This window comes from Mus caroli, chromosome 5, assembly GCF_900094665.2.
Source record: "Mus caroli chromosome 5, CAROLI_EIJ_v1.1, whole genome shotgun sequence".
NCBI classification, from domain to species: Eukaryota; Metazoa; Chordata; class Mammalia; order Rodentia; family Muridae; genus Mus; species Mus caroli.
Window position 1 is genome coordinate 101,614,262 of NC_034574.1, and position 25,202 is coordinate 101,639,463.

Below are 25,202 nucleotides of genomic sequence, written 5' to 3' on the forward strand. Positions count from 1 at the left end.
GGTGATTCTGTTATCCTCTATCAGCAGACCTGGAGACTAGCTCTCTTCTCTGAGTTTCAGTGGTCAGTGCACTCTCTGCAGGCAAGCTCTCCTCTTACAGGGAAGGTGCACAGATATCTGGCGTTCGGACCTCCCTTCTGGCCGAAGATGAAGGCCCAAAACAGAACCTTTCCCAGAAGCTGTGTTGTTTTGGCCTGTCACAGAAGCTAACAGCACACTCTCACCTGTGCAGACTACTTTTTGGTGGAGTCCTGGAACCAAGATGGCTTCCACCGTTCCTGAGGCAAAAGCCTCCTGGGCCGGGTGGACACCTGTCCTCTGGCCAGGGAGGTGGTCGGATGTCTGGAGCCTGAAAAGGGCGCTGCCTCAGAAGCTCTGTGGCTCCCGCCTGTCCCAGAAGCTGTCAGCTTCTGTGTGCACACTGTCACCTTGCAGATTACTTTTTCTGAATATATTTCTTATAGACAGAATATAAGCAGGATTTTTATGCTAGTCTAACAATTTCTGATTTTTCCCTGGAGCATTTAGTCTATCCCACTCAAGATAATTTTTGCTGTAGTTAGTGTGTCATGTTGTTTTGTTCTTATTCCTTTTGATATCTTTCCTTGTTAGCTGTTGTTAGAGAAGACAAGTCTATTGGAAGGACAGCTTGACAATTCCTTACAAAGCTAAACATGTTCTTTCTGTATGACCACAGTAATTAGAATCCTTTGTATTTACTTCATAGAGTTATAAAATCAATGGTTACACAATATCTATAGTAGACAATATCAGCCTTTTAATAGTTGGCTGAATGAAAACATTCAGGATGTCATTAAGTAAGTAAATGAGACTATGATATATATGTATAATGAAATATTATTAAATACTACAAAAAATTAGTTGTCAGGTCCTGAAAAGACACAGGAGAACCATAGTGTATAATAGGAAGTCAAAGAAGCCTGTCTGAAAAGACTACATTCTGGATAATTCTAACTGAATAGATTATGGAAAAGGCAAATCACACACACAGCAAAACGTACTGGGAATATAGTTGCTTACAGATGTGCTGGTGTCAATACCTGGCTTTTTAATGGGTGGTGGGGATCCAAACTGAGATTCTCATGCTTTTACAGCAAGCATTCTTACCCACTAAAGTATTTCTCTAGCCACTGATGCTTATTTTTCTTAGAAATAAGCTAAGATACTGAGAGATGGGAAAATTTTACTATTTGATTAAGACTCCTTCCTGGATATCCTGGCCCACAACTTTGGAGGTGGAAGCCCTCTGCTCCACCAGAGGCCACATAAGCTGCCAGAACCTCAGGTAAGCCCCATCCCTGCCACCCATGGACTACTCCCACTCCCTCATTGTCTGCACAGCCTACCCCAACCACCTCTTTTCTCATCAACATATACCACTCAGAACTCCAGTATCAGCTCCCTGCTCCACCAGAGGCCATGCCAGCCACCAGACTCCAATGCCTACCACACACTGCCCCTTCCCCTCATTGTCAAGAGTATTCTGTCCAACAGTCTTGCTGGCTACAGAGTCCTTATAACTTATTATATACCATCCTTTCATATGGCTTAGATAGAGATTTATATTGCAGCTTGGTTATACAGTCCAAATTAATTTAAGGAGGACAGAGTTCTCTCACCTACTCAATCAGAGAGCAAAGAATCTTTTTTTTTTTTTTAGAGTTTGATTACTTTAATTTCTTCAATTTTCTTACAAATTAAAGATCAAAGTTTAATATACAAAATAATACAGACACATCATGAAACAAATATCTAATGATCCAACCTATTGCGATTTTTTAATTAGGTATTTTCTTCATTTATATTTCCAATGCTATCCAAAAAGTCCCCCATACCCTTCCCCCCACTTCCCTACCCACCCACTCCCACTTCTTGGCACTGGTGTTCCCCTGTACTGAGGCATATAAAGTTTGCAAGACCAATGGGCCTCTCTTTCCAATGATGGCCGACTAGGCCATCTTCTGATACATATGCAGCTAGAGACATGAGCTCTGGGGGGTACTGGTCAGTTCATATTGTTGTTCCACCTACAGGGTTGCAGACCCCTTTAGCTTCTTGGGTACTTTCTCTAGTTCCTCCATTGGGGGCTCTGTGATCCATCCAATAGCTGACTGTGAGCATCCACTTATGTGTTTGCTAGGCCCCGGCATAGCCTCACAAGAGACAGCTATATCTGGGTCTTTTCAGCAAAATCTTGCTAGTGTATGCAATGGTGTCAGCGTTTGGAGGCTGATTATGGATGTATCCCTCGGTATGGCAGTCTCTAGATGGTCCATTCTTTTGTCTCAGCTCCAAACTTTGTCTCAAAGAATCATTTTTAACTGACTTGTGCACATTCCATACATATATTAATACAGAAACATGTATTACCCCTGAAATCTTTATGTTCACAGAGGAAAAACAACCAGAAAAACAGCCCTGACAAGATTCACCCTCAAAGATAGAGGGCTAATGTCCAATGTACACAAAGAACTCAAGAAGTTAGACCCCAGAGAATAAAATAACCCTATTAAAAATGGGGTAGGGAACTAAACAAAGAAATCTCAACCTAGGAATCTTGAATGGATGAGGAGCACCTAAAGATATGTTCATCAGGGAACATTAGTCATCAGGGAAGTGCAAATCAAAACAACCCTGAGATTCCACCTCACACCAGTGGGAGTGGCTAAGATCAAAAACTCAGGTGACAGCAGATGCTGGCAAGGATGTGGAGAAAGAGGAACACTCCTCCATTGTTGGTGGGATTAGAAGTTGGTACAATCACTCTGGAAATCAGTCTGGCAGTTCCTCAGAAAACTGGACATAGTATTACCTGATGACCCAGCTAAACCAGCCCTGGGCATATATTCAGAAGATGTCCCAACTGGTAAGAAGGACACATGCTTCATTATGTTCATAGCAGCTTCATTTATAATAGCCAGAAGCTGGAAAGAACCCAGATGCCCCTCAACAGAGGAATGGATACAGAAAATGTGGTACATCTACACAATGGAGTACTAGTCAGCTATTAAAAAGAATGAATTCATGAAGTTCTTAGGCAAATGGATGTATCTGGAGGATATCATCCTGAGTGAGGTAACCCAATCACAAAAGAACACACACAGTATGCACTCACTGGTAAGTGGATATTAGCCCAGAAATTTGGAATATCTAAGATACAATTCACAGACCACATGAAGCTCAAGAAGAAGGAAGACCACAGTGTGGATACTTCAGTCCTTCTTAGATGGGGGAACAGAATGCCCATTGGAGGAAATACAGAGACAAATTTTGAGAGAGAAACTGAAGGAAAGGCCATCCAGTGACTGTCCTACTTGGGGATCCATTCCAAATACAGTTACTAAACCCATACACTACTGTGGATGCCAACAAGTGCTTACTGACAGGAGCCTGATATAGCTCTTTCCTGAGAGGCTCTGCCGGTGCCTGACAAATACAGAAGTGGATGCTCATAGCCATCCATTGGACTGAGCACAGGGTCCCCAATGAAGGAGCTAGAGAAAGGACCCAAGGAGCTGAAGGGGTTTACAGCCCCATAGGAGGAACAACAATATGAACTAACCAGTACCCTTAGAGCTCCCAGGGACTAAACCACCAACCGAAGAGTACACATGGTAGGACTCTTGGCTCCAGCTGCAAATGTAGCAGAGGATGGTTTTACTACTCCAACAAAGGCCAAACTTCCGATAGTGCTACTCCTTGGACCAAGCATATCCAAACCATCACATACAAGATCAACTCAAAAAAAATTAAGTAGACCTCCTATACACAAATGGCAAATGGGTTGAGAAAGAAATGGGGGAAACAATATCCTTCACAAGTGAAAGAAAAAGTATTGGCTCAGGACCCACAAGACCAAGTCCTTAGCACAAAGGAGATTTATTTGCCCCAGAGGGACAGAGAGACAAAGACAGGAGATAGGGAATGAGGGAGAAGAGGAGGGAACCAGGGAGAAGGAGGAGGGGTATTTGTCTTGGAGGGGGTCTGCCTCTGGATACAGAGGAGATAGACAAGGCACATAGGAAAATGGAAGTTTATAAAGGTACAGAGCGAAACCCAATGTTAGTATGAGGTGTTTAATTTTAATTGGTCATGTTTATTAGGTGAGCCAAAGGGGGATTTTTATTGCTAGACTTTTATAGCTGGATCTTGGTAGTCAGCATCAGGCAGAGGAAGTAGCTACATAAGGGAATAGACCTTGGTGACTAGATTTAGGAATGTAATCTAATGGTTTTTAGCAAGGCAGAGTGAATGGGAGAGAAGGGCAAGGCCTGCTAGAGCCATGCTTGCTACCCATGAGCTGACAAGCATCCATTCAACAACAGCCATAAATAATATATGTATCTTGTGATAACTAACTAAGCAAGTGAAAGACTTGTATGACAAAAACTTCTCTGAAGAAAGAAATTGAAGATATCAGAAGATGGAATGATCTCCTATGCTCATGGATCAATAGGATTAACATAGTAAAAATGGCTATTTTACCAAGAGCAATCTGTTTGGTTGGAACTCCTGCTAACCCTCCCCATCCTCACAAGCTGAGGAGCTCCATCTGCTGTCCTTCCCTCAACCCTGCCTGCAGGGAGAAAACTCTGGGCTAACACATCTTCACACCATGCCTCTGCATTTCCAGCAACCCACCCAAGAATGCCCACCCAGGAGTTTAGCTATTGACTGTATATGGGCACAATCCCAGCTGACACATTATTACTCCTTGCCTAAGACCTATAAAATCCCCTTGCATTAGCCCAGGTGCTCAATTTCCCCAGCCCTATTCCTTGGGACTGGTGAATTGGCTCAGAAGCTGCATCTAATAAACACACCTTTACCTACTTTTAATCTGGTCTAATTTGGTCTATACTACATAGATGGAAAACATAAATCTATAGATTAAATGTAATTCCCACCAAAATTCCAACCCAATACTTTATAGATCTTAAAAGGATAATACTCAACTTCACATGGAAAAACAAAACAAAATCCAGCATAGCTAAAAGAATCCTGTACAATAAGAGAACTCCTGGAGGTACCACCATCCATAATTTCAAGCTGTACTATAGAATTATAGTAATAAAAACTGCAAGTTATTGGCATAAAAAAGACAGGTTGATAAATGAAATCAAGTAGAAGATCCAGACTTAAATCCACACTCCTATGAGTACCTGATTTTTGATAAAGAAGCTAGAAATACATAATGGAAAAAGGAAAGCATCTTCCACAAATGGTGCTGGTCTATCGGGATGTTAGCACATAGAAAAATGTGAATCGATCCACATTTATCACCCTGCACAAAATGCAAGTCCAAGTGGATCAAAGACTTCAACATAAAACAAGTACACTAAACCCAATAGAAGAGAAAGTGGGGAATAGCCTTGAATGCACTGACACAGGCCTATAGGATAGAACCAAATACAATTGGCCAAAATGAATGAATGAATGAATGACATAATTCCTAATGATATTTTGCTATATTCATAGATCAGTGCCTAGCCCAATTATCATCAGAGAGGCATCATCCATCAACTGATGGGAGCAGATGCAAAGACCTGTAGACAAACACTAGTGGAGCCAGAGGAACTCCACAGAAGAGGTTGGGGAAAGAATGCAGGAGCCAGAGGGAACAAGGACACCATGAGAACACTGCCCACAGAATCAATGAAGCAGGGCTCATAGAGGATCACTGAGGTTGAAGCAACAATCATGGACTCTGTGTAGGTCTGAGTTAGGTATTTATGGACTCCTAACAGTAGAATAAGATATAGTGAGAGTTGTGGTTTCTTGAAAAATTCAGTTTTCCTATATTAATTTGTTTTTGTTTTAATCCCAGGTGTGGGATATGGGGCTGCTTCAGTTTGTCCAAAGCCATTAACTATGATTGTCTCAAGCTCTAGAAGGGGCATGATTTTTGCCAGCTGCAGATAGTTTTGGGGACTCTGGAGAGTACATGAATGCCAGGGCCTCCAGAGGTGTGATAGGCACTCTGAAGAATAAGGAAGTTGCTGGTAGTCCCTGCTGCTCCTGGTTGCTGTTGCTGTAGTTTGACGAGAAGAAGTTGGAGATATCTTGATGATGAAGACTGGACTGGCCCCAAGAAACACAATGTCCCTAATCAGCAGGAAGTAGTCAAAAGAGATCTACATATCCTTTCCCCTCTAACCTTCTTTCTCCTTTACCTAGTGTAGGGATTTGGAAGGGATTAGGATGAAATAAAGGTTGGAAGGGAGATAAAGATATAATAACCCAATAAAATAGCTAGAAACCACACCAACAGTGGAAGATGTCTGACTCCTTTGCCTGCTCTTGGGAGCCTTTTCTTTCTACTTGGGAGCCTTGCCTTGTCTAGCCTTGATATGAGGGTTTGTGTCTTACTGTAACTTATTATGCTGCGGTTGGCTGATATTCCTGAGTGAAGGAAAATGGAAGAGGAGTAGAACTGGGTAAGGGGGAGGGGTTGGGGATGGAGGGCTGAGCAGAGTGGAAACTGTGGTCAGGATGTAATGTATGAGAGAAAAATTAAAAAAAAAAAAGAGTTCTCCCTGGTCTCACAGCTGCCTTGAATGAAGAACTGCCAGTCAAGCAGCCAGCTGGATGATCCTTATGTCAGCACTGACTGTTCTAAGCATTTCATGGATGCCTTGTGGAAACTATATGGAAACTATAGCTGCTTGCTGCTGAAGCACAGATCCAGCTCTTGAATGCAAATCATTGACACAATGATTTCAAACAGCTGTACTAGAGTCTGCTATCACAAATTTCAGTGAAGTTTTCACCCAAGCCAGAGGGAAGCATATTCCCTGGTGACTTAATGGAGGGACTGTGACTATATAAAATGGACAATGCCATAACTGGTGAATGCAGCAGGCTATTTACATGACAGTGGCTGTTATTGTTGCAAACCCTTTTGTGACTATATAAGCAGGTTGTTCAACTAACTTTGGAGTCAGCCTGGAGATATGTTTTTATGCTGTATCTGGGTGTTGAAACATTAGGCCCAATTAGTCTTCCCTCAAGTATTATTCTTGCCTACTTTAGATCTCCATAATTAATATAACAGGGTGATCTGGTTAACACTAAGAAGGAAGAGACAGCAGTGGAACAGTAAAGAATAATAACCCAATAAAATAGCTAAAAAACCACATCAACAGTATAAGCAGGACAGAAGAGAATGGTAACTGTGGAAGCAATTTCAGTGGGAGCCATAGGAGCAACTGATAGTAATGGCCAGAGTCATGGCAACAGTGACAGCAACAGTGCTGATAGTGGCAAGAACCAGAGCGATACCTATAATGTAAACAGGAGCAACAGCAGAGGCAGCAGAAATGTCATCAACTACTGTCTACAGGCCTTCCAGGAAGCCCTGCTCTGCCTTGCCCCAAAATAAAGGGGCTGGTGGCCATGGGCATCAAGGGATGGTCCTTCCACCTGGTGTATACTGATGCGTGGTTGTTTGATCTGCAAACACAGATCCCTTATATGGGAAACATTAATACTGACTACAGCTTGTGGTTCATGTCTGACATGTGTTCTACTTTTGCTATGTGGCTGTAACTCTGCTCTGAGAACTCAGCCTTGCGCCCCCTAGTGTCTAGTGGTATCAGTGACAGTGGCAACAGCAATGAGAGGCAATTGAAGTGTTGTGGATACTGGCCAAACCCCAAGGCTCTCAAACATCCTAGGCCTGAAATCTGGCCTAGAAATCTGGCATCTTAGACATTGAAGCTGTAATAGCAGCCACTGTCAAGGGCTGGGGAATACCAAATTTATAGGCCTACATAATCACTGTAACATCTGTCACCTAATACCGATAACAAAGCCTGAGTCCTGCACTTAAATCATAATACTACAGAATGCCACCTGCTCCTGCCTACAGCTTTGGTGAAGAAGTCAAGGGTTATAAAAGCTCTCAAAGATCAGCACCAGTAGAGTTTCTACTTACCCACCATTCCCTGACCAGGTAGAGCAAAAGACGCAGAACTGGCTGGTAACATTTTATGAACCATTTAAATTGCTTTTCATTGTGTGTATGTACCTAGAGCCCAGATACCTAATGCTAGGTATCTTCCTATATCATTCTCTATTTCAGTCTTTGAGATATGAATCTTCCCAAGTGGCTAAATCTGAAACTTTTCAACTAAGCTGGACTGGCCGGCTAGTGAGCTCCAGGGATCCATCTCTCTGCTCCCTCAGTACCAGGCTTTGCACTGTTGTGCCTGGTTTTTATGTGGGTACCTGGGGAATGGAACTTAGGTCCTCATGCTTCTACAGCAAGCACTTTATTCACTGAGATTTCTCTCTACTCACATAAGTAATTTTTCTATTGTTCCACCTATACAAAGATAGAACAGGGGAGAACTGTGAGGAAAGACAGTATGTTTTGAACTTTGACCCATTAGGTAATGAGAGCTCCCACACCCAGACAGGAGGAGGGCTGAGTATATTAGAGGACCCATATGAGAAGAACTAGGGTCTGGAAAGATCACTAGACATGACCCATCAGGGCAATGGACTAGCAATCTAAGTCAATTACCAGTAAATAAAGAGACAAAACAACTTTTGACTAAACCACAAGGAGACAGGAAAACAAGAGCAGTTTTTCCCGTGGTGCATTATCTTAAGAGTCTCTCCTAAAACGGTTCATAGTATCTCTGCTGAGGTGAACCAAACTCTCAGCCAACTAGATGTTGTGCATTGCCCTGATGCTGTTTGTATTTTGATGCTAATTCTGCATTCCCAAGAGGGGCTGCCTAGGACAGGAGTGAGGAGTGAGTCACTTACTCAGGTGACTTCTTGTGAACCTTTTCCCTATTTTAACTTGTAAAATAAAGGTTAGAGCCGGTGATTGGGCAATGGAAGGGAAGGTGTAGCTGAAAAGTTTTAGGGAGAAGGTGGAGAGAAGAGGATAATAGAGGAAGAGGAGGTGGAAGGAAAATGGAGCAGAAGCACGTGGCCTGGAGAAACTACAGGTTATAAGGGATCTCCTAGCTGGGGAATAGAGTAGTGTAGCGGTAGATCTGCCCAATCTAGGCGCACAGCTTGTATTCATATTCTGTATTCATACTAATTGCATTGTGTTTTCTTTGCACAGGCCTTAAGTAGGTAAGCAACGACAGCTTTGGTGAAATATGACTTTCAGGGAATATATTCGAGTTTGTGCATAAATGTAAAGTAGGCACAGGGACTTTTACTTACCCATGCGTCCATCCTGAGGTGGACTAATCAGAGAGATTCTTGAAGGGCCTGCTGCCATCTCAGGCTATATATGCAAAGGAAAACAACCAGTAAAATTTCCAAACTGCCACTTGTGAGAGTCCAGTTCTATTTATAAGGACTCATGTCCTGGAGTTCTAGCTCTGAAGTCCTGTCACCTCTAATAAAACCACCTGCTTACTGGATGATAGCCCTATAGGCTGAGATAGAACAGGGCAGGGCAGGTCAAAGGATCGCCTCTTCTCTCCCATGCCATGAAATAGTAAATGATTTGGGACTCCACTACATTCTGTTAGAATTATCAGCAGAGGAAAGGACAAGTAATCTCCTGAATGATCTTGGTTGGATCTGCCTGGCTGAATCCTGCTCAGGTCCCCTTTTCCCAGAGAGATCAGGAGCACAGATAATATCACCATCTTTGCTTGCCCCAGAGAAGACCTTTTGCCTTGCAAAGTTTAAAATGTTTATCTGCCCCCTTTTCAGATGTCTGCCATTATGTAGCATGACACTTAGGTTTTAAGTTTCACTCATTGAATTATGATTTTCCAGATGTAAGGTATCAACTGTGACTGTTATCTTCAATATCTCTAGCTCACTCCAACAGCTCAGTTGCTAAGGAAGACTGAAACTGAATGACCTGACAAAGAGTCCTTCTTCACCATTAATACAGGAATCTGGAGGACCACAAGTACATGTAAAACCATAAAACAAGACCTCAGATAGAGAGGTAGAAGCAAGTGTCCAGTCTCCAAGGAACTGTTATATGTGGCAGATCTGTGAACTTCTGGGAGGCCTGAGGTAAGGAGTAGGGGACTAGGGTGGTGCCCAGTGTAGAGTAGGTAGACACTGGAGAAAGTGAGCATATACAAGAGGTAAGCTGAACAGAGGTGCAGCTTATCTTTGTGCCAATGTCCAAGGACCTGAAGCATCTCCTCCTCAAGGCATGAATACTTCACTCCCTGTTAAACTCCTATTTACTCTGGAATTTATATTCCATCATAAGCAGTTTCAGGCGACTCTCTTAGAAGTGGACATAACTCCTGATAAACAAGTGCACATGTTTGTAGCTACCTTGGATGGCTATTAGAAGAATGGTCCTAATTTATAAAGCTCTTAGAGCAGAGTTAGTTTGGAGGTATATCTATTAAAAGTGCTAGAAGTAACACACAATAATGAACTCACACCACAGAAAAAGTCCCATCACAGTGCATGTGGTCTCCCTCCTTTGCGCTATCCTACTGTTTACAGCCCACTTGGTAATGACCTAGCCTTGTGAAAGAGTTCTGAGGGTCTCATGTTTGAACAATATGGAATGCACAGAATCAATTTCTGCCTCAATTGGGAAGGTGACCCTTATGGTGCATTTCCAGGTTTGGGTTTCATTTCTTCTGTTCTTGTTTCTCTCCAATTTATAATTGTGGTTTTGTTCTTTGGGTCTACTATTTCTGGCTCACTTATTTTTATGGGCTGATAGGGTTCAGTTTATAGTAAGCAATTATTTCCTTTTAGATTGTGGTCAAGGGAAGGTGAAGCATAGGGTTATGAGCCCTGCCACTTTGCTTAACAATGCATGGGACCCTGTTGCCCTTCCCATAGGCCTGGCTATGAGGATGGAAAGGAATGTTCTTATTTCTAGCCACAACCCACCCATTCACTCTAGGGTCAACACAGTAAAGAGCTTTGCTAGAGACCACCATGTGCCTTGAGCAATGTGATAGCCCAAGCATATACGTACCTTTCTTGCTGGAGGAGTCAGGTCAATATCCATTGACTCTATTCTGTAAATAGTGCAATATACTCATGAGACTGAAAAATTTACTATAATTTATAAACATCAGTTTAAACATCCCTGCATGTAATAACTCAAAGAGTGAGTTTCCTAGCCCTTTCATGGGGTTATTAGGGTGTGGTTGGTTATAGGTCTGCTACTTCCTGTGTACTCTACTGGCTGCTCCCTAACTGTAAATTAGGCATAACTTCTCCAGAGCAGAGCTACAGTCCTACCCTCAGTTTGTTTCTTAGTTCTTCAACTCCTGCCTAGTCCCACTGACTAGATACCTAGGAACAGGAACATTCCCTACTGCTGTTAACATATATCACTAGCCCACACACTACAGCATTCATTAGTCAAAAAGCAGACAGGGAAACATCAGCTGGATTTATTTTCAGTATGGCTCTCCCCTAGTCTGGCTACCTGATGGTAGCGAACTCAGAGGGAAAAAAACACCCTTTCTGAGTAGCTCCAATTTAAAATTGGTTTTCCTGGACAGAGATGTTACTTCAACAGTTTCCAGATTCTTTCCTTCCTCTTGGTCTTCAGTGTCTTCAATACAGATATCTACTCTATATAATATTCTCTTGGTGGTAGCTCCCTATGTGGCAGCTAGAGACAGTCTGCGTGACTGGCTTGATGATTCTATACCCAACAAGAAAGCATGAATATGCTATAGTGAACATTTTCCAATCTTAAGATGGAACCCACACTAGCTTGCCGCAGACCCATAAACTAAACTCATAGAAAAAAACCTGTTCAGAGAACATCCTGAGCCCCACTAAAGGCACAGGCCCATGATGATCTTATTTCTGACTCATGAGAACTAAGGATAGAGACTGCCTTCCAAAATCAGGTCTTAGGACTCTAATGATATGATGAATGTGCACTTTCTAAGGAATAGCCAGAGCTTCCCAAGGCTGAGTTGTCCCAAAGGTACTCAGTGACACAAGTTAGCACTCTCAGAGTAGAATGGTATATGAGGCGGAAGAACCATACCATTATACTCACAGACACCAGCCTTCAATTTTAGGTAGGGCAGGGCTTTCTGGGTGGCTCACAGACACATGATCATTCATACTCAACTAATTGTTATGGCTGCAGACTATAACATGGAGTACCATGATTGTCCAGTGAAGATCTAAGTCCTGACTCTGGGACCCAAGCTTCACACTAATGTAAGCTAAGTACCCAGGGTAGCTGGACATGCAATGAACTACCCAGGCACTTAGTAGGTGTGATTTGGTGATTTGGAAGGAGAACCACATAGGAGAAGAAATGTACATGTGTCCATAGGTAGAAGTATGGGTTACTCAATTTTCACAAATTCTTACACCATCCCACCAGGGCCACATACCTGTCAGGGAGTGAAGAGTTGGATGGTAGAAAGAGATATCCATTTGGCTTTGCTAAAGGAAAAAGTGATGAAAAAATAGTCTTCACATTAGTGCCTACTTTTTGTGGCTTACCATCAGGTATCTTTGTATTCTTTGTTATATTACTTCACTTACTTGAAACTGAATTTTTGATTTTGTTGAAAGCTGGTTGTTGTGATGATCTCATACTAAATAGATGGAATAAAGGTAGTAGATTAATTAATGAAATTGATTTCTCCCTCACTCATCCCAAAGTATATAAAAGCTTGGAAATAGTTAATTGCATGATTTTCTGCATCTTCTCTTGGCCTACTGCTTTGTTCATTCCCAACTGGAAAGCAAAGTAATACAAATACTGGCCACCATGTACATAACTGACACTTCTGGTCACAACTATAATAATAATAGGCCATTGGCAAGTTATTTTTTAATTTTATAAAATTCAAACGTGACAGTGAGGGATATTAACCCATTCAGTTTTAACAGCTAAAGGAAAAATGGAGATAAGTAAATGAGGGTTATATTTTTTTCCCCAGCAAAGCAAGTCCTGAATTTCTGTGACAGAAGCAACAGCGACAACCTTGTCTGAGGTCTTATGTCTAATAGCCCTGCTCAGTGTCTGCTGCATGTTAAGATGTCTGTTCATAGTAGGATGCCTCCTGGCTGCCCCTACCTGTTTGACCTAGTCTGGTCAATATGGAACGTTTATGTGAATTTAGAACAAAGCATGTCTGTTTCCATAGTCTTTTAAGACATGTATGAACAATGCAGATGAGATACTGCATGTATGAACAATGCATCTGAGATACTGCAGATGAGATACTACACATTGGTCTGAAGATTAAGATAGTCTGTGCTTGCAACCAGTCCAGTCAGACCAAATAAGCTAAGAATGAACATTAATCAACAACTGTGACTTGGACTTCTGTTCTAAAGTCATATCCTGGAACCTGCAATAGTATTCATTTCTCTCACCTAGTACCATTTATCTTAATAGCACATGTCCCTGTCTAATATATAACTCCATTTACTGCCTGCCCTCAATCAGAAGCTTCTGGGCACAAGCAGTTAACATGTTTGGCTCACATGAACTTCTGATGTCAAGAATGGTGCCTGCTCTCTCTCTCTCTCTCTTTCTTTTTCTTTCTTGAATATTTTCTTTACTTACATTCCAAATATTATCCTCTTTCCAGGTCCCCCCAGCCCTCAGAAACCCCCATCGCATCCCCCATCCCTCTGCTTCTATGAGGTGTTCCTCCACCCGCCTACCCCCTCCCTCAACCCTACACTGGGGCATCGAACCTTCACACGACCAAGATACATCCCATTGATACCTGATGAGGCCATCCTCTGCTACATTATGCAGCTGGAGCCCTGGGTCCCTCCATGTGTACTCTTTGGTTGGTGGTTTAGTCCCTGGGAACTCTGGTTGGTTGATATTGTTGTTCTTCCTTTGGGGTTGCAAACCTCTTTAGCTCCTTCAGTCCTTTCTCTAACTCCTTGAATATCTGCCTTTGTATTTGTCAGGCTCTGCCAGAGCCTCTCAGGAAAGAGCTATATCAGGCTCCTGTCAGCAAGCACTTCTTGGCATCCACACTAGGGTATGGATTTTGTGACTGTATATGGATTTTGTGATGGATCCCCAGGTGGGGCAGTCACTGGATGGCCTTTCCTTCAGACTCTGCTCTACACTTTGTCTCCGTATTTGCTCCCCTGAGTATTTTGTTCCCCTTTTGAAGGAGGATGAAAGCACTTACACTTTGGCCTGCTTTTTGAGCTTCATGTGGTCCATGAATTGTATCTTGGGTATTCCAAACTTCCAGGCTAATATTCACTTATCAGTGAGTGAACACTGTGTGTGTTCTTTTGTGATTAGGTTATCTCACTCAGGATGATATTTTCTTTCTTTTTTTTTTCCCAACTTTTTATTAGATATTTTCTTCATTTACATTTCAAATGCTATCCCAAAAGTCCCCTATACCGTCCCCCCAACTTCCCTACCCACCCACTCCCACTTCATGGCCCTGGCGACCCCTGTATTGGGGCATATAAAGTTCAAAAGACCAAGGGGCCTCTCTTCCCAATGATGGCCGACTAGGTCATCTTCTGTTATATATGCAGCTAGAGACACGAGCTCTGGGGATACTGGTTAGTTCATACTATTGTTCTACCTATATGGTTGCAGACCCCTTCAGCTCCTTGGGTGCTCTTTCTAGCTTCTCCATTGGGGGCCCTGTGTTCCATCCAATAGATGATTATGAGCATCCACTTCTGTATTTGCCAGGCACTGGCATAGCCTCACAGGAGACAGCTATATCAGGGTCCTTTCAGCAAAATCTTGCTGGCATATGCAATAGTGTCTGTGTTTGGTGGCTGATTATGGGATGGATTCCTGGGTGGGGCAGTCTCTGGATGGTCCATCCTTTTGTCTCAATTCCAAACTTTGTCTCTGTAACTCCTTCCATGGGTGTTTTGTTCCCTATTCTAAGGAGAAATGAAGTATCCACACTTTGGTCTTCCTTCTTTTTCACTTTCTTGTGTTTTGCAAATTGTATCTTGGATATTCTAAGTTTCTGGGCTAATATCCACTTAGCAGTGGGTGCATATCAAGTGAGTTCTTTTGTGATTGGGTTACCTCACTCAGGAGGATGCCCTCCAGGTCCATCCATTTGCTTAAGAATTTCATGAATTCATTGTTTTTAATTGCTGAGTAGTACTAATTGTGTAAATGTACTGCATTTTCTGTATCCATTGTTCTGTTGAACGACATCTGGGTTCTTTCCAGCTTCTGGCTATTATAAATAAGGCTGCTACGAACATAGTGGAACATGTGTCCTTATTACAAGTTGGAACATCTTCTGGGTATATTCCCAGGAGAGGAATTGTTGGATCTTCCAGTAGTACTATGTCCAATTTTCTGAGGAACCGCCAGACTGATTTCCAGAGTGGTTGTACAAGCTTGCAATCCCACCAACAATGGAGGAGTGTCCCTCTTTCTCCACATCCTTGCCAGCATCTGCTATCACCTGAATTTTTGATCTTAGCCATTCTGACTGGTGTGAGGTGGAATCTCAGGGTTGTTTTGATTTGCATTTCCCTGATGATTAAGCATGTTGAACACTTTTTCAGGTGCTTCTCAGCCATTCGGTATTCCTCAGTTGAGAATTCTTTGTTTAGCTCTGTACCCCATTTTTTAATATAGGGTTGTTCGATTCTCTGGAGTCTAACTTCTTGAGTTCTTTGTATACATTGGATATATTAGCCCTCTATCTGATGTAGGTTTGGCAAAGATCTTTTCCCAATCTGTTGGTTGCCATTTTGTCCTATTGACTTTGCCTTACAGAAGCTTTGCAAATTTATGAGATCCCATTTGTCAATTCTTGATCTTAGAGCATAAGCCATTGATGTTTTGTTCAGGAAATTTTCTCCTGTGCCCATGTGTTGGAGGTTTTTCCTCACTTTCTCTTCTATTAGGTTCAATGTGTCTGCTTTTATGTGAAGGTCCTTGATCAACTTTGAGTTGAACTTTGTACAAGGATATAAGAATGGATCAATTGCATTCTTCTACATAGTGCCTTTCAGATGCCCATGGTGGTCTGAAGAGAGTACTGGATTTCCCAGAACTGGAGTTACAGACAATTGTAAGCTACCTGATGTGGATTTGGGAACCAAACTATGGTCCACTGAAACAGCCAGCACATGTTCTTAACTTCTGAGCTATCTCCCCCAGTCCCCATTTTTTGAAAATAAGGAGAGAGAAAAGAGGTATTTTCTTCAAGATGGAGACAGAGAACTTGGTCAGGAGCTATGATAAGTACTAACACCTGCCTTCCAGTCCCATTCTCAGTCCCAACATAGCCATGCCTTCAGGCCACCTTCAGGTGCTTGGTTGGTTAGGCCATTTGGTGTTCACACACACAAGTAACCAGTGAGGAAACATCAAAGTAACTATTCTACATTTAAAAGCTTCATAGGAAATTGCACCATTATCTTAGAAAAACATAGCTACCACTGAATAAAACATGCACCAAATCTTGTATCATTGTGTTGACTAAACTATGGGGTGTTATGGATTCCATATCTCATGGACATTAAGTGCAAACAGAGAGTTTCATAACTGGAGTATTACTGAGGCATTTAGTAAAACAGACAAGAAATGTAAATTTTAATGTTTGTTATTTTCTAGATGGTTATATACTTCCAGAATGTTATATACTTTTGGTCAGTTGTAGCACTTTGGGTTGTGCTCCATTATGATGCATGGCTGTGTGGTTCATCTTAATTGCTAACTTAATAGGATTTAGAATCACCTAAACCTTTGGCATCTCAGTGGGCAAGTTTCTAGACTGGTTACCTGAGTTGGGACAACTCATTCTGAATGTGGGTGTGGTACCATCCAATGAGCTAAGAGGGTCTTGGACTGAAAGGAGAAAGCAAGCTGGTCACCAGGATTTACCTGTTTTCTGACTGCAGAAGCAATATGACCAGGTACTACTACCCCCATGCTTTCCTACTGTGAAGGACTGCCACTTCATCATGTGGGTAAAAATAAACTTATTTCCTTAAGTAGTATATGCTCACAGTCATGAGAAAAAGAATTAATATTGAAAATTGGTATTGAGAAGTAGAACTGTTACTGTGATAAAGTTGATCATGTGGCTCTTAGGCCTTTGAAACCAGTTTTCAGGGAGAATGTGGAAGAGTCTAGAATTTAGGATTAGAAACTTCTTAGATTATCACAAGCAGAGATTAATGGGCCAGTCTTCTGGGCCCCAATGGTGGGGAATTGGAAGAAAAAGAACACTGACAGAAATGTAGATGGTGGAGCTCAGTTCATGAGGGTTCAGAGGAGAAGGGCTAGAGGTCATTTGTGTTATGTTCTGGCAAAAAATGGCTGTATTCTAGTTATGTTCTAAGAACTTCAGTGAGGCTGAATTAAAAAGAAATAGACTAATTTGTTTGTGGAGAAAATTCCAAGACAGAATAGTACCTGGGCTGTGCCATGGTTACTGCTCACTGCTCTTATCTTTTACCCAGGTCTACAGGAAGAAAAGAGCAAGAGTGAAACAAATATAGAAATAAATTGGCCTTTAGCAGGAAAAAGAAGTAGTTTAAATAAGTTATAGATAGACAAGGTGTGAGTGATGAGAAAGTAGCTGTAATTTTTAAAGAGATTAACATAATTAAAGAGAAAACTTAAACTTTGCACTGAAAAAAAATGGGACAAGAACTCTGAGGCAAGACTTCCACCATCAAAGGTTCCATTTTGTGAAAGTCAACTACATCCTAGGGAAGAGTTTCCTTGGGATCACCCTGTAAGGTACCTAGAGGCTGATGCAACTATGGTCCAAGGGGTCAGGCTCAAGCTGGCAGCACAGTCTGTCAGCCTTGTACATGTGATATTAGTTGTAAGAAATGAAAGATGTATCAATAAGGAAACCACTGATGATTACGTTAAGATTACAAAAAGTCATTGAGACTAAGCAATGTGTGGTACAGTTGGATTCTATGCAAGGAGGCCATGAGGGGCTACTGTATGAAGATGTGAAGCTGAAGCACAGTGGAGACCTCAGAATGTTGGAGATGCCAGGGTCATGGTACATCAGCAAGGAAAGCTGTAGGCATGGAGTGGAGCCATCCTAAAAGAAGACCTTTGTGCCCTGGCATGGTGGGTTACTGAAGTCCTTTGGAGCTCAGACAAGTCTAACAGGATGATTCTAACTCTGCATAGTGGACATGGACCAATACAATTTGGTGTTTTCCTTTCTGGGTATTGGTCTTATCTTCCTTTGCTTTGCCCTCATTATTTTGTTCTGGAAAACAAATGTTTAATTTGTGCACTGTATGTATAAGTAAACTTGGTTTATTTTGTAGAGTCTCACAGTTAAGACATGAACTGTGTCTCATAAGAGCCTCTACACTGATACTTTTGAATAGTGTTGGAACCATTAAAAATTATGCGGACTTTTAAAATTAGATAGTATTTTGCATTATCAGATGGTCATGGTAGAAAGTTATAGCTTTAAAATGATATGTTTAGTTATGAAGTTGACAAAAGGTAGACTAGTGATGTCTAATATTATCAACTTTACAGAATCTATAATTTAATAGGAAACAATCCTCTGACATATCTCCGAGAGAATTTGTAGGTTGAATTAAATGAGGTGGAAAGACCTTAAATTTGGGTAGCACTATTCCATGCGCTGGGGTTTTAGATTTAATAAAAGGGAGAAAGGGAGCTGAGTATTAGCACTCATCTTTCTCTGCATTCTGAATGCAGATATGATATGATCAGCTGCCTCAAGCTATTGTTGTCATGCCTCTCCGACCATGATGTACTGCTGTACCCTCAAATTGGGAGACAAAAATAAACCCTTCCTTTCTCAAGTTGCTATTGTCACAAAAAGGAAAATAAAGCCTACTACAATGGACTCATTCCATGGAAATGTCTTGAAGAACACACGCCATGTCAAGCTCATCCTCCATAGGTGGCTGCCCTGCCATGCACAAAAGAGAATGCAGGCAGCCACCATCTGCATTATGGCCACTGTTTTTACTGGCCCCTTACCAATGCCTCAGGAATCATTTGGAAGCCTCCATAGGAACTCTTCACCTCTGAGGACTGTTCCCATGAGGCACTCTTACCTTTGTAGTTGCTTGATTTGTAGTACTGACTTTCTGAGGGACTCCTCCAACTGAGAAATCTGAATATAAATAAAATATAAATAAACTGCATTATTAGACAACTATTCCAAGAGGCAGTTCAGACAACATGCTTGATTTGTTTACATTTATAAAATGTGACATTGCAGTAAGTCTGGCTCATCAGGACCTTTGTATAGAGCTGAGTCATGTTAGATCTCTAGAGAAACCAAGCTCTGTCTGTACAAGGCAGTGGATCTAAGCTAGCCAGTAGGAGCCTAGAGCATGTAAGCTCTGCTTGGTGCTCTTTAGAGATTCTGATGTAAAGTTTGCGACATGTCCTCCTAAAGGACATAACATATCTACACAGGGTTCAGAATGCAGTCTACAACATGTCAGGGTTTAGATCTGGTCTTGTCACAAGGAACTAGGAAACCTCCAGGGGTAGGTTTAAAGTCTCCAATTTTTGAGTGGTGTATGCAAAACCTCTCATTTGCTGAGAGGTTTAAGAAGGTAATACACACCAAATGTCTAACCAAGACTTGACCCGAGGTAAGAATCCTCAAGGCTGGATTCTGGGTAGCTGTTAGGGTAATGTAGGAATACTATGGATAGAGTGCTGGATAACAGAGTGAGGTCAGTGAGTGCACAGAACCTGGGAACCCTACCTGCCTGTCCCATCTATGTACCACGGCAGTGGACTAAACTTGATTAACAGGTTTACAGAATGCTATGGCTTTATAAATAGGCTCCTCACCTCATTTGTCAGATAACCTTTGGAGTTTTAAAAAGGACTTTTATGTGAAAACCAAGAGGGATGAGAAGAGAAGCCTCTGCACTGCTCTCATGCCCCTGTGGCCCTAGTATGGGCCAGTGTAGCTGAGGGAGCCCAAGTTGCCAGAGTAAGTTACTCCATGAAGGTTGCCCAAAGCAGAGGAACTCTTTGGTCGGTCAGGCCAACAGACTGATGGTCATAAGAAAAAAACCACCCCCTCAACTGGAAATATAAAGGAAAACAAACCTCCCAGGTGCTAGTAAACCCTATTCAGCCTGGACTAAAAGTTGGTCATAGTGGTTCATGCTTTTAATCTCTGTACTCAGGAGGCAGAAGCAGGTAAATCCCTGAGTTTGGGGGCAGCCTGGTCTACACAGTGAGACCTTGTTGAGAGGGGGAGGGCGGGGAATTGAACTATAATATGATACTGAAATTATAAGATCAAACAATTAAAAGATTCAGAGTTTGATTTCATTTACCTTTTCTTGATAGAAAGCTACTAACCTCCTCCTGTGTTTTTCTTGAAATTCTGAAATCTGAGAAGACAACATATTTCAGCTGTAGAGGACACAGGGGCATGGCACATTTCTTGTGGAAGTGAAAGGCTGTAAGGAACTTTAAGTGTGGGTTGCAGCATGTTCTACTTTACATGTACTCCCCCAGTAGACCTGCATCTCCTCCCACAGGGACAGTCCCAGATTCCCTGGGTTTGCTGGTGGTTAATGTCTGACAAGACTGAGAAATAGCCTAGATGTTCTGGGAAGAAGAGAATGCCAGAAGGCTGTCAAAAGCAAGGGCAGGTGGGCTTATCCAATATGAACTCTAAACAATAAGGCTCTTTGCCTTCCTGGCAGCCTCCATGCTTACTCTTGAGAACACATGGTCTCATTCTGATGGTAGTGATTACTTGAGGAAGGCCTCCTGCCCGGTGAGTAACCTTAATACTTAGACTAGGGCAGGGTTAAAGAGGTAGAAAGAGTTGAAACAAGGAAACCCAGCATGGTGGTTAGAGCTGGCAGATACCAGGATAGTCTTGTACAGATTGCTAGAGCCAGCTATTTCTGAAGCCACTATCATCCCCGTCTTCACACTCACAGGGAGCCTCATGTACCTTATGTAATTTGAACTGGGTTTTTGAGAATGGCAATGTGAACAAGTGAGCAGTGTTCTGAGGCTAACTCAAAGAGAGCTGGTAGATGGTTTGAAAAAAATGGTGTCAACTTTGCTGAGACACCAGACTGTTACTCCGTCATCTAAGTCTTCCACCACTAAGTGCTAGCTCCACAGGTACAGGGTGACTGTAGATAAACGATATTTTAAGGTTCTATATACCCCTCTAGGTGACAGCACAGACAAAAGGGCAGTCTTCATTCACCAAACAACTCTCCTTGGACCGCAGCTGCATCAGCCTCTATATCTTCCCTACACTCTGTTATGGAAAGCAATAACTTACCACAGAGTGTGCATTTTATCTACTATGAGAGGCTACTTCTAGACATAGGACCATGTATAGCATGAATCTTCAGGTCAGCAGTGACAATATCTTCCCTAGACCTGAGTTCTGGCTCTACATTTTTCATGTGGCCCAAGTCTTTGAGTCTCCAAAAGGAACTTCAGGCTTCTGAGACAACACAGGGACCACAGAATAACTGCTGCGCACATAGACAAGCATAGACTCTTTTGAGGTCATCCTTGCGAGAATCTTCACTGAAGAAACAGCTAATATCCTCCTTCAACTGTGCAAGAAGCTTTTGCCCCTCAAAGTCCATCTCCAAAGGCCTTGTCATGAACCCTCTCCTTGCCTGCCATAATAGTCCTGATCTTCCAGCTCCTAACATTCATGGGAGAGACTTAGTGATAAACCCTCCTTCCCTGACTTCAGAAACCTGCAGGTGTCATGTTTGAACAGGACAAGGCTATATCTGGGGAATTTGCTTTCTTTTAATCTCTTTCATATGTGTAAGGTACACTGTATTATCCATGTTATAGCTCCATCTAGGGGCTGGGTGGAGCTGGGAATTCTGGCAGTAGACTGATGTTCCCAGTCTACTGTACTCCAGCACCTGGAAGGATGAGGTAGCAGTTGCTGTTAGCAACTAGAAACCTAGCTGCCTGCCTCCTGCCTCCTGCCTTCTTCCTCAGTATACCCTGCACTGGTTCCATGTACTAAGCCACTCCCTCAGTGGCCCAGATTTCTGTAGCATGTGTGCACACCAATCAGGGTGTGGGCTTCCAATGGAGTGGATACTGGAGCCTGGCAAGGCCTGTTGATGGGAAATGCTACCCTTACCAAGACATAGTGATTTTTATATAAGGGCTTTGGTATGAGCACCCTGCAGGCCCATGAATGACTGTCCAGTCTCCACAGTTGCTGATTTGGCAGACACAGTTGTCCCAAGGATAGAGGCAAATGGAAAATAGCACTGTAACCCAGATTTTTGTCATAGTAATGGGCTAAGGCTTCTTAGAGAGACAGACTGGCACTGTCTCTAGATGAGACCAGTCCTGTCTAGACAGCCTCTTGTGAGAATAGGAACAAGCTGGACTCCAAGCATCTGTGTCACTGGGTCTTCTGTCTGCCTGGACTTTCCCTGTCTAGGAGTTTTTCTGGTTTATGCTCTCACAAAGTCCTCACAAAGGAGACTTTATTAGTAAAACAAAGTAAAAAAGGACTGTGAAAACTGGGAATGAAAAGTGGCACGCAACTATACTCCAGCACCTAGAAGGATGAGGTAGCAGAGTTATGAGTTTAAAATAAGCTTGGGTTGTATAGCAATTTCTACGTTAACTTACAACAAATGACACATACATACATACATACACACACACACACACACACATACACAAACATACACACACAGAGGGACAGAGAGACATAGAAAGAGAGAACACAAAGGAATTATAAATCTTTATCTTGCATTGAGACTGCAGAAAAGGCCAACACCGAGGACGAGAAAGCCCTATGCTAGACCAGGCCTGTTCAGAGCCAAGAGCAGCCCAGCTAAGAAAGAGAGAACAGGAAAATGGGATGAGGGGCAGGGAAGGACAACTTCCCTTGATGTTGAGTATATTGTAGGTAATCCAGGGAATCAAGTCAAATGACATGGAACTTTGGGCTCAGCATAGGGGACACTGACACATGAAGTCAAGTGAGAGTGTCACTGACTGCAGGCAGTAGCATAGAGCAAGTGTGTCAATAGGGAGAAGAGTAGGAAGAAAGAGAAAGGCAAGTGTCACAGGAGCACAAACAACACAGATAAGACAGAGAATGTCAGCACTGAAACCTTCTTATGCTCAAATATTTTACAAGTAAGATAGTAAAAAAAAAACAACTCAGAGAGGCAGAAGATATTTTCATACTCACCTCTGCAAGAGACTGGCCCCCAGAATACTTACATCACAGGGTCTCTGAACTAATGTGCGCTGGGCGTCACCGACTCAAGCCTCAAACTTGTAACTCACCTGAGAGGTCTCCTGGGAATACTTCTTACACAGACCATCTATGCCCAGAAAGAATGTCTGGATATTGGAGTTAGTCTGAAGAGGAAGCAAATGATTATGTAGAAACTTCTTTTATGATCTACAATTAACTATAAATCTCTACATAACACAAGCAAACAGCAATTCACCCCTGTGAAGATGACCACACCTCTAGGGAGCACGCAGGGCAATGGCACACATTGGCAGCTACTGAGCAACTCTGGACCACATGCACCTCTGTATCCAGTGAAAATATGCTTCAAAACAAAGGCAAAAGGGTGAGTTTTTTCCCAGACAAATAAAATCCAAAGTAATCCCTTGGGTTGGGAATGATCATTGACAGACAACAGAGTTTGTGAGGCAGTAAAGAGCAAGAGAAGAGGAAGTGTGGGGAGATCCAGGCAAGCATTGGCCATATGTAGTAGTGTTGTGTTGTCAACTTAGCACAAAGTAAGAGCCACTATTCTATCTGGGAAGGGAAAGGATGCTGAAAAGGTCAACGGACTGAAACTACCTGAAGTCTTTCCATTGACAGAAAAATCTAACTTAGATGGATCTTTTAAAAAAGAGATTTTATTTTTATTTTTATTATGTGTATAATGTGTGTGTGTAGGTATGTTCATGTGAGAAGATCAACAGAGCCAAACATTAGCTTTCTGAAAATGCTTGTTCATATTTCTCAATACACATTTGGCAAGGCTGTTCAATAAAAAAGAACTCACAATAGCCACTTTTAAAATTAGGGAGAAAAAAAACCCCAGTGGGTGTAGTGACACATGACTTTAATTCCAGCACTCAGTAGGCAGAGGCAGGCAGATCTCTGTGACTTTGAAGCTGGGCCCAAATACTGAGTTACAGAACAGTCAGAACTGCATAGAAACACTGTCCCCAAAAAAATCCAAAATAAATAAATAAATAAAGCAAAACAAAACAAAATAAAATCAAATACCATTATAGATATTATGAACTGGTTTTGTGGTAAGTACATAAAAATGTAATTGATACTGAAAATGTAAAACTCTAAGAAAAGCTCCATGGTTTTCAAATTTTAACTATAGAAAATTCATTTAGCCATACTAGTAGACATGGAAGACAGTGATGCTGAGGGTGATTTGAACTGGGAGTGGGGTACTGCCTCAAGAGTCCCATAGAGTTTGGGACTGGGCAAGTGTTTCAATGACTATGTTAATCTATGTAAGGTGCTTACATTTGTGAATTCATTACAACAAACTTACACACACACACACACATTGTTCTAGATCTTGCTATATAGACAAGACTGGCCTAGAATTCCAGTCTCTGACTCCAGAGTGCTGAGATTAAAGGTATTGGCTACTACTCTCTACTCTAAGACCTTTTATGAAGCTATTAACTAAGATTTATTATTATATATTAACTATGAAAGAAACTTTCAACTTCAGCTTGTATCTGAAAATGGGTGCAAAAAATCCCAAGAGAAACAATAGCAAATTGAATCTATCTGAAAAAGCTGTAGTATGACATCACAACTTGCCATTATTCCTGGAATTTTTTGTGGGTTTTTAGATTTAAAAGTAAATGAAGGGTCAGAGAGTTGGGCACCCATGTTGGGCAGTTCACAACTACCTGTAACTCCTACTCCAGGGAATCCAATTATATCTGACCGCTGTATAGACACATAATTTTTTTAAAAAGGCGAATGTATTCTCCACTACAAAATCAAAATATGGTAAGAGAGTATTATCAAGAATTAATCACAAAGCACACATTGCACCTCACACAATAATAGTGGGAGACTTCAACACACCACTTTCATCAATGGACAGATCGTGGAAACAGAAACTAAACAGGGACACAGTGAAACTAACAGAAGTGATGAAACAAATGGACTTAACAGATATCTACAGAACATTTTATCCTAAAACAAAAGGATATACCTTCTTCTCAGCAC

At 41.9% G+C, this 25,202-nt stretch overlaps 1 protein-coding gene across 1 annotated transcript in view; it reads right to left on the bottom strand.

The window, feature by feature from the left end:
• The window catches only part of Rnf212 (ring finger protein 212), a 41,562-nt gene that overhangs the window by 4,070 nt on the left and 12,290 nt on the right, over positions 1-25,202 (bottom strand). The window contains exons 3-9 of the mRNA XM_021163699.2: positions 23,255-23,329; positions 20,272-20,328; positions 19,021-19,079; positions 12,511-12,563; positions 12,357-12,408; positions 10,964-11,006; positions 9,211-9,274 (exon numbers count right to left, since the gene is read on the bottom strand). Of these exons, the coding sequence (XP_021019358.1) occupies positions 9,211-9,274; positions 10,964-11,006; positions 12,357-12,408; positions 12,511-12,563; positions 19,021-19,079; positions 20,272-20,328; positions 23,255-23,329 (403 nt within the window). The remainder of the gene's footprint in view (positions 1-9,210; positions 9,275-10,963; positions 11,007-12,356; positions 12,409-12,510; positions 12,564-19,020; positions 19,080-20,271; positions 20,329-23,254; positions 23,330-25,202) is intronic.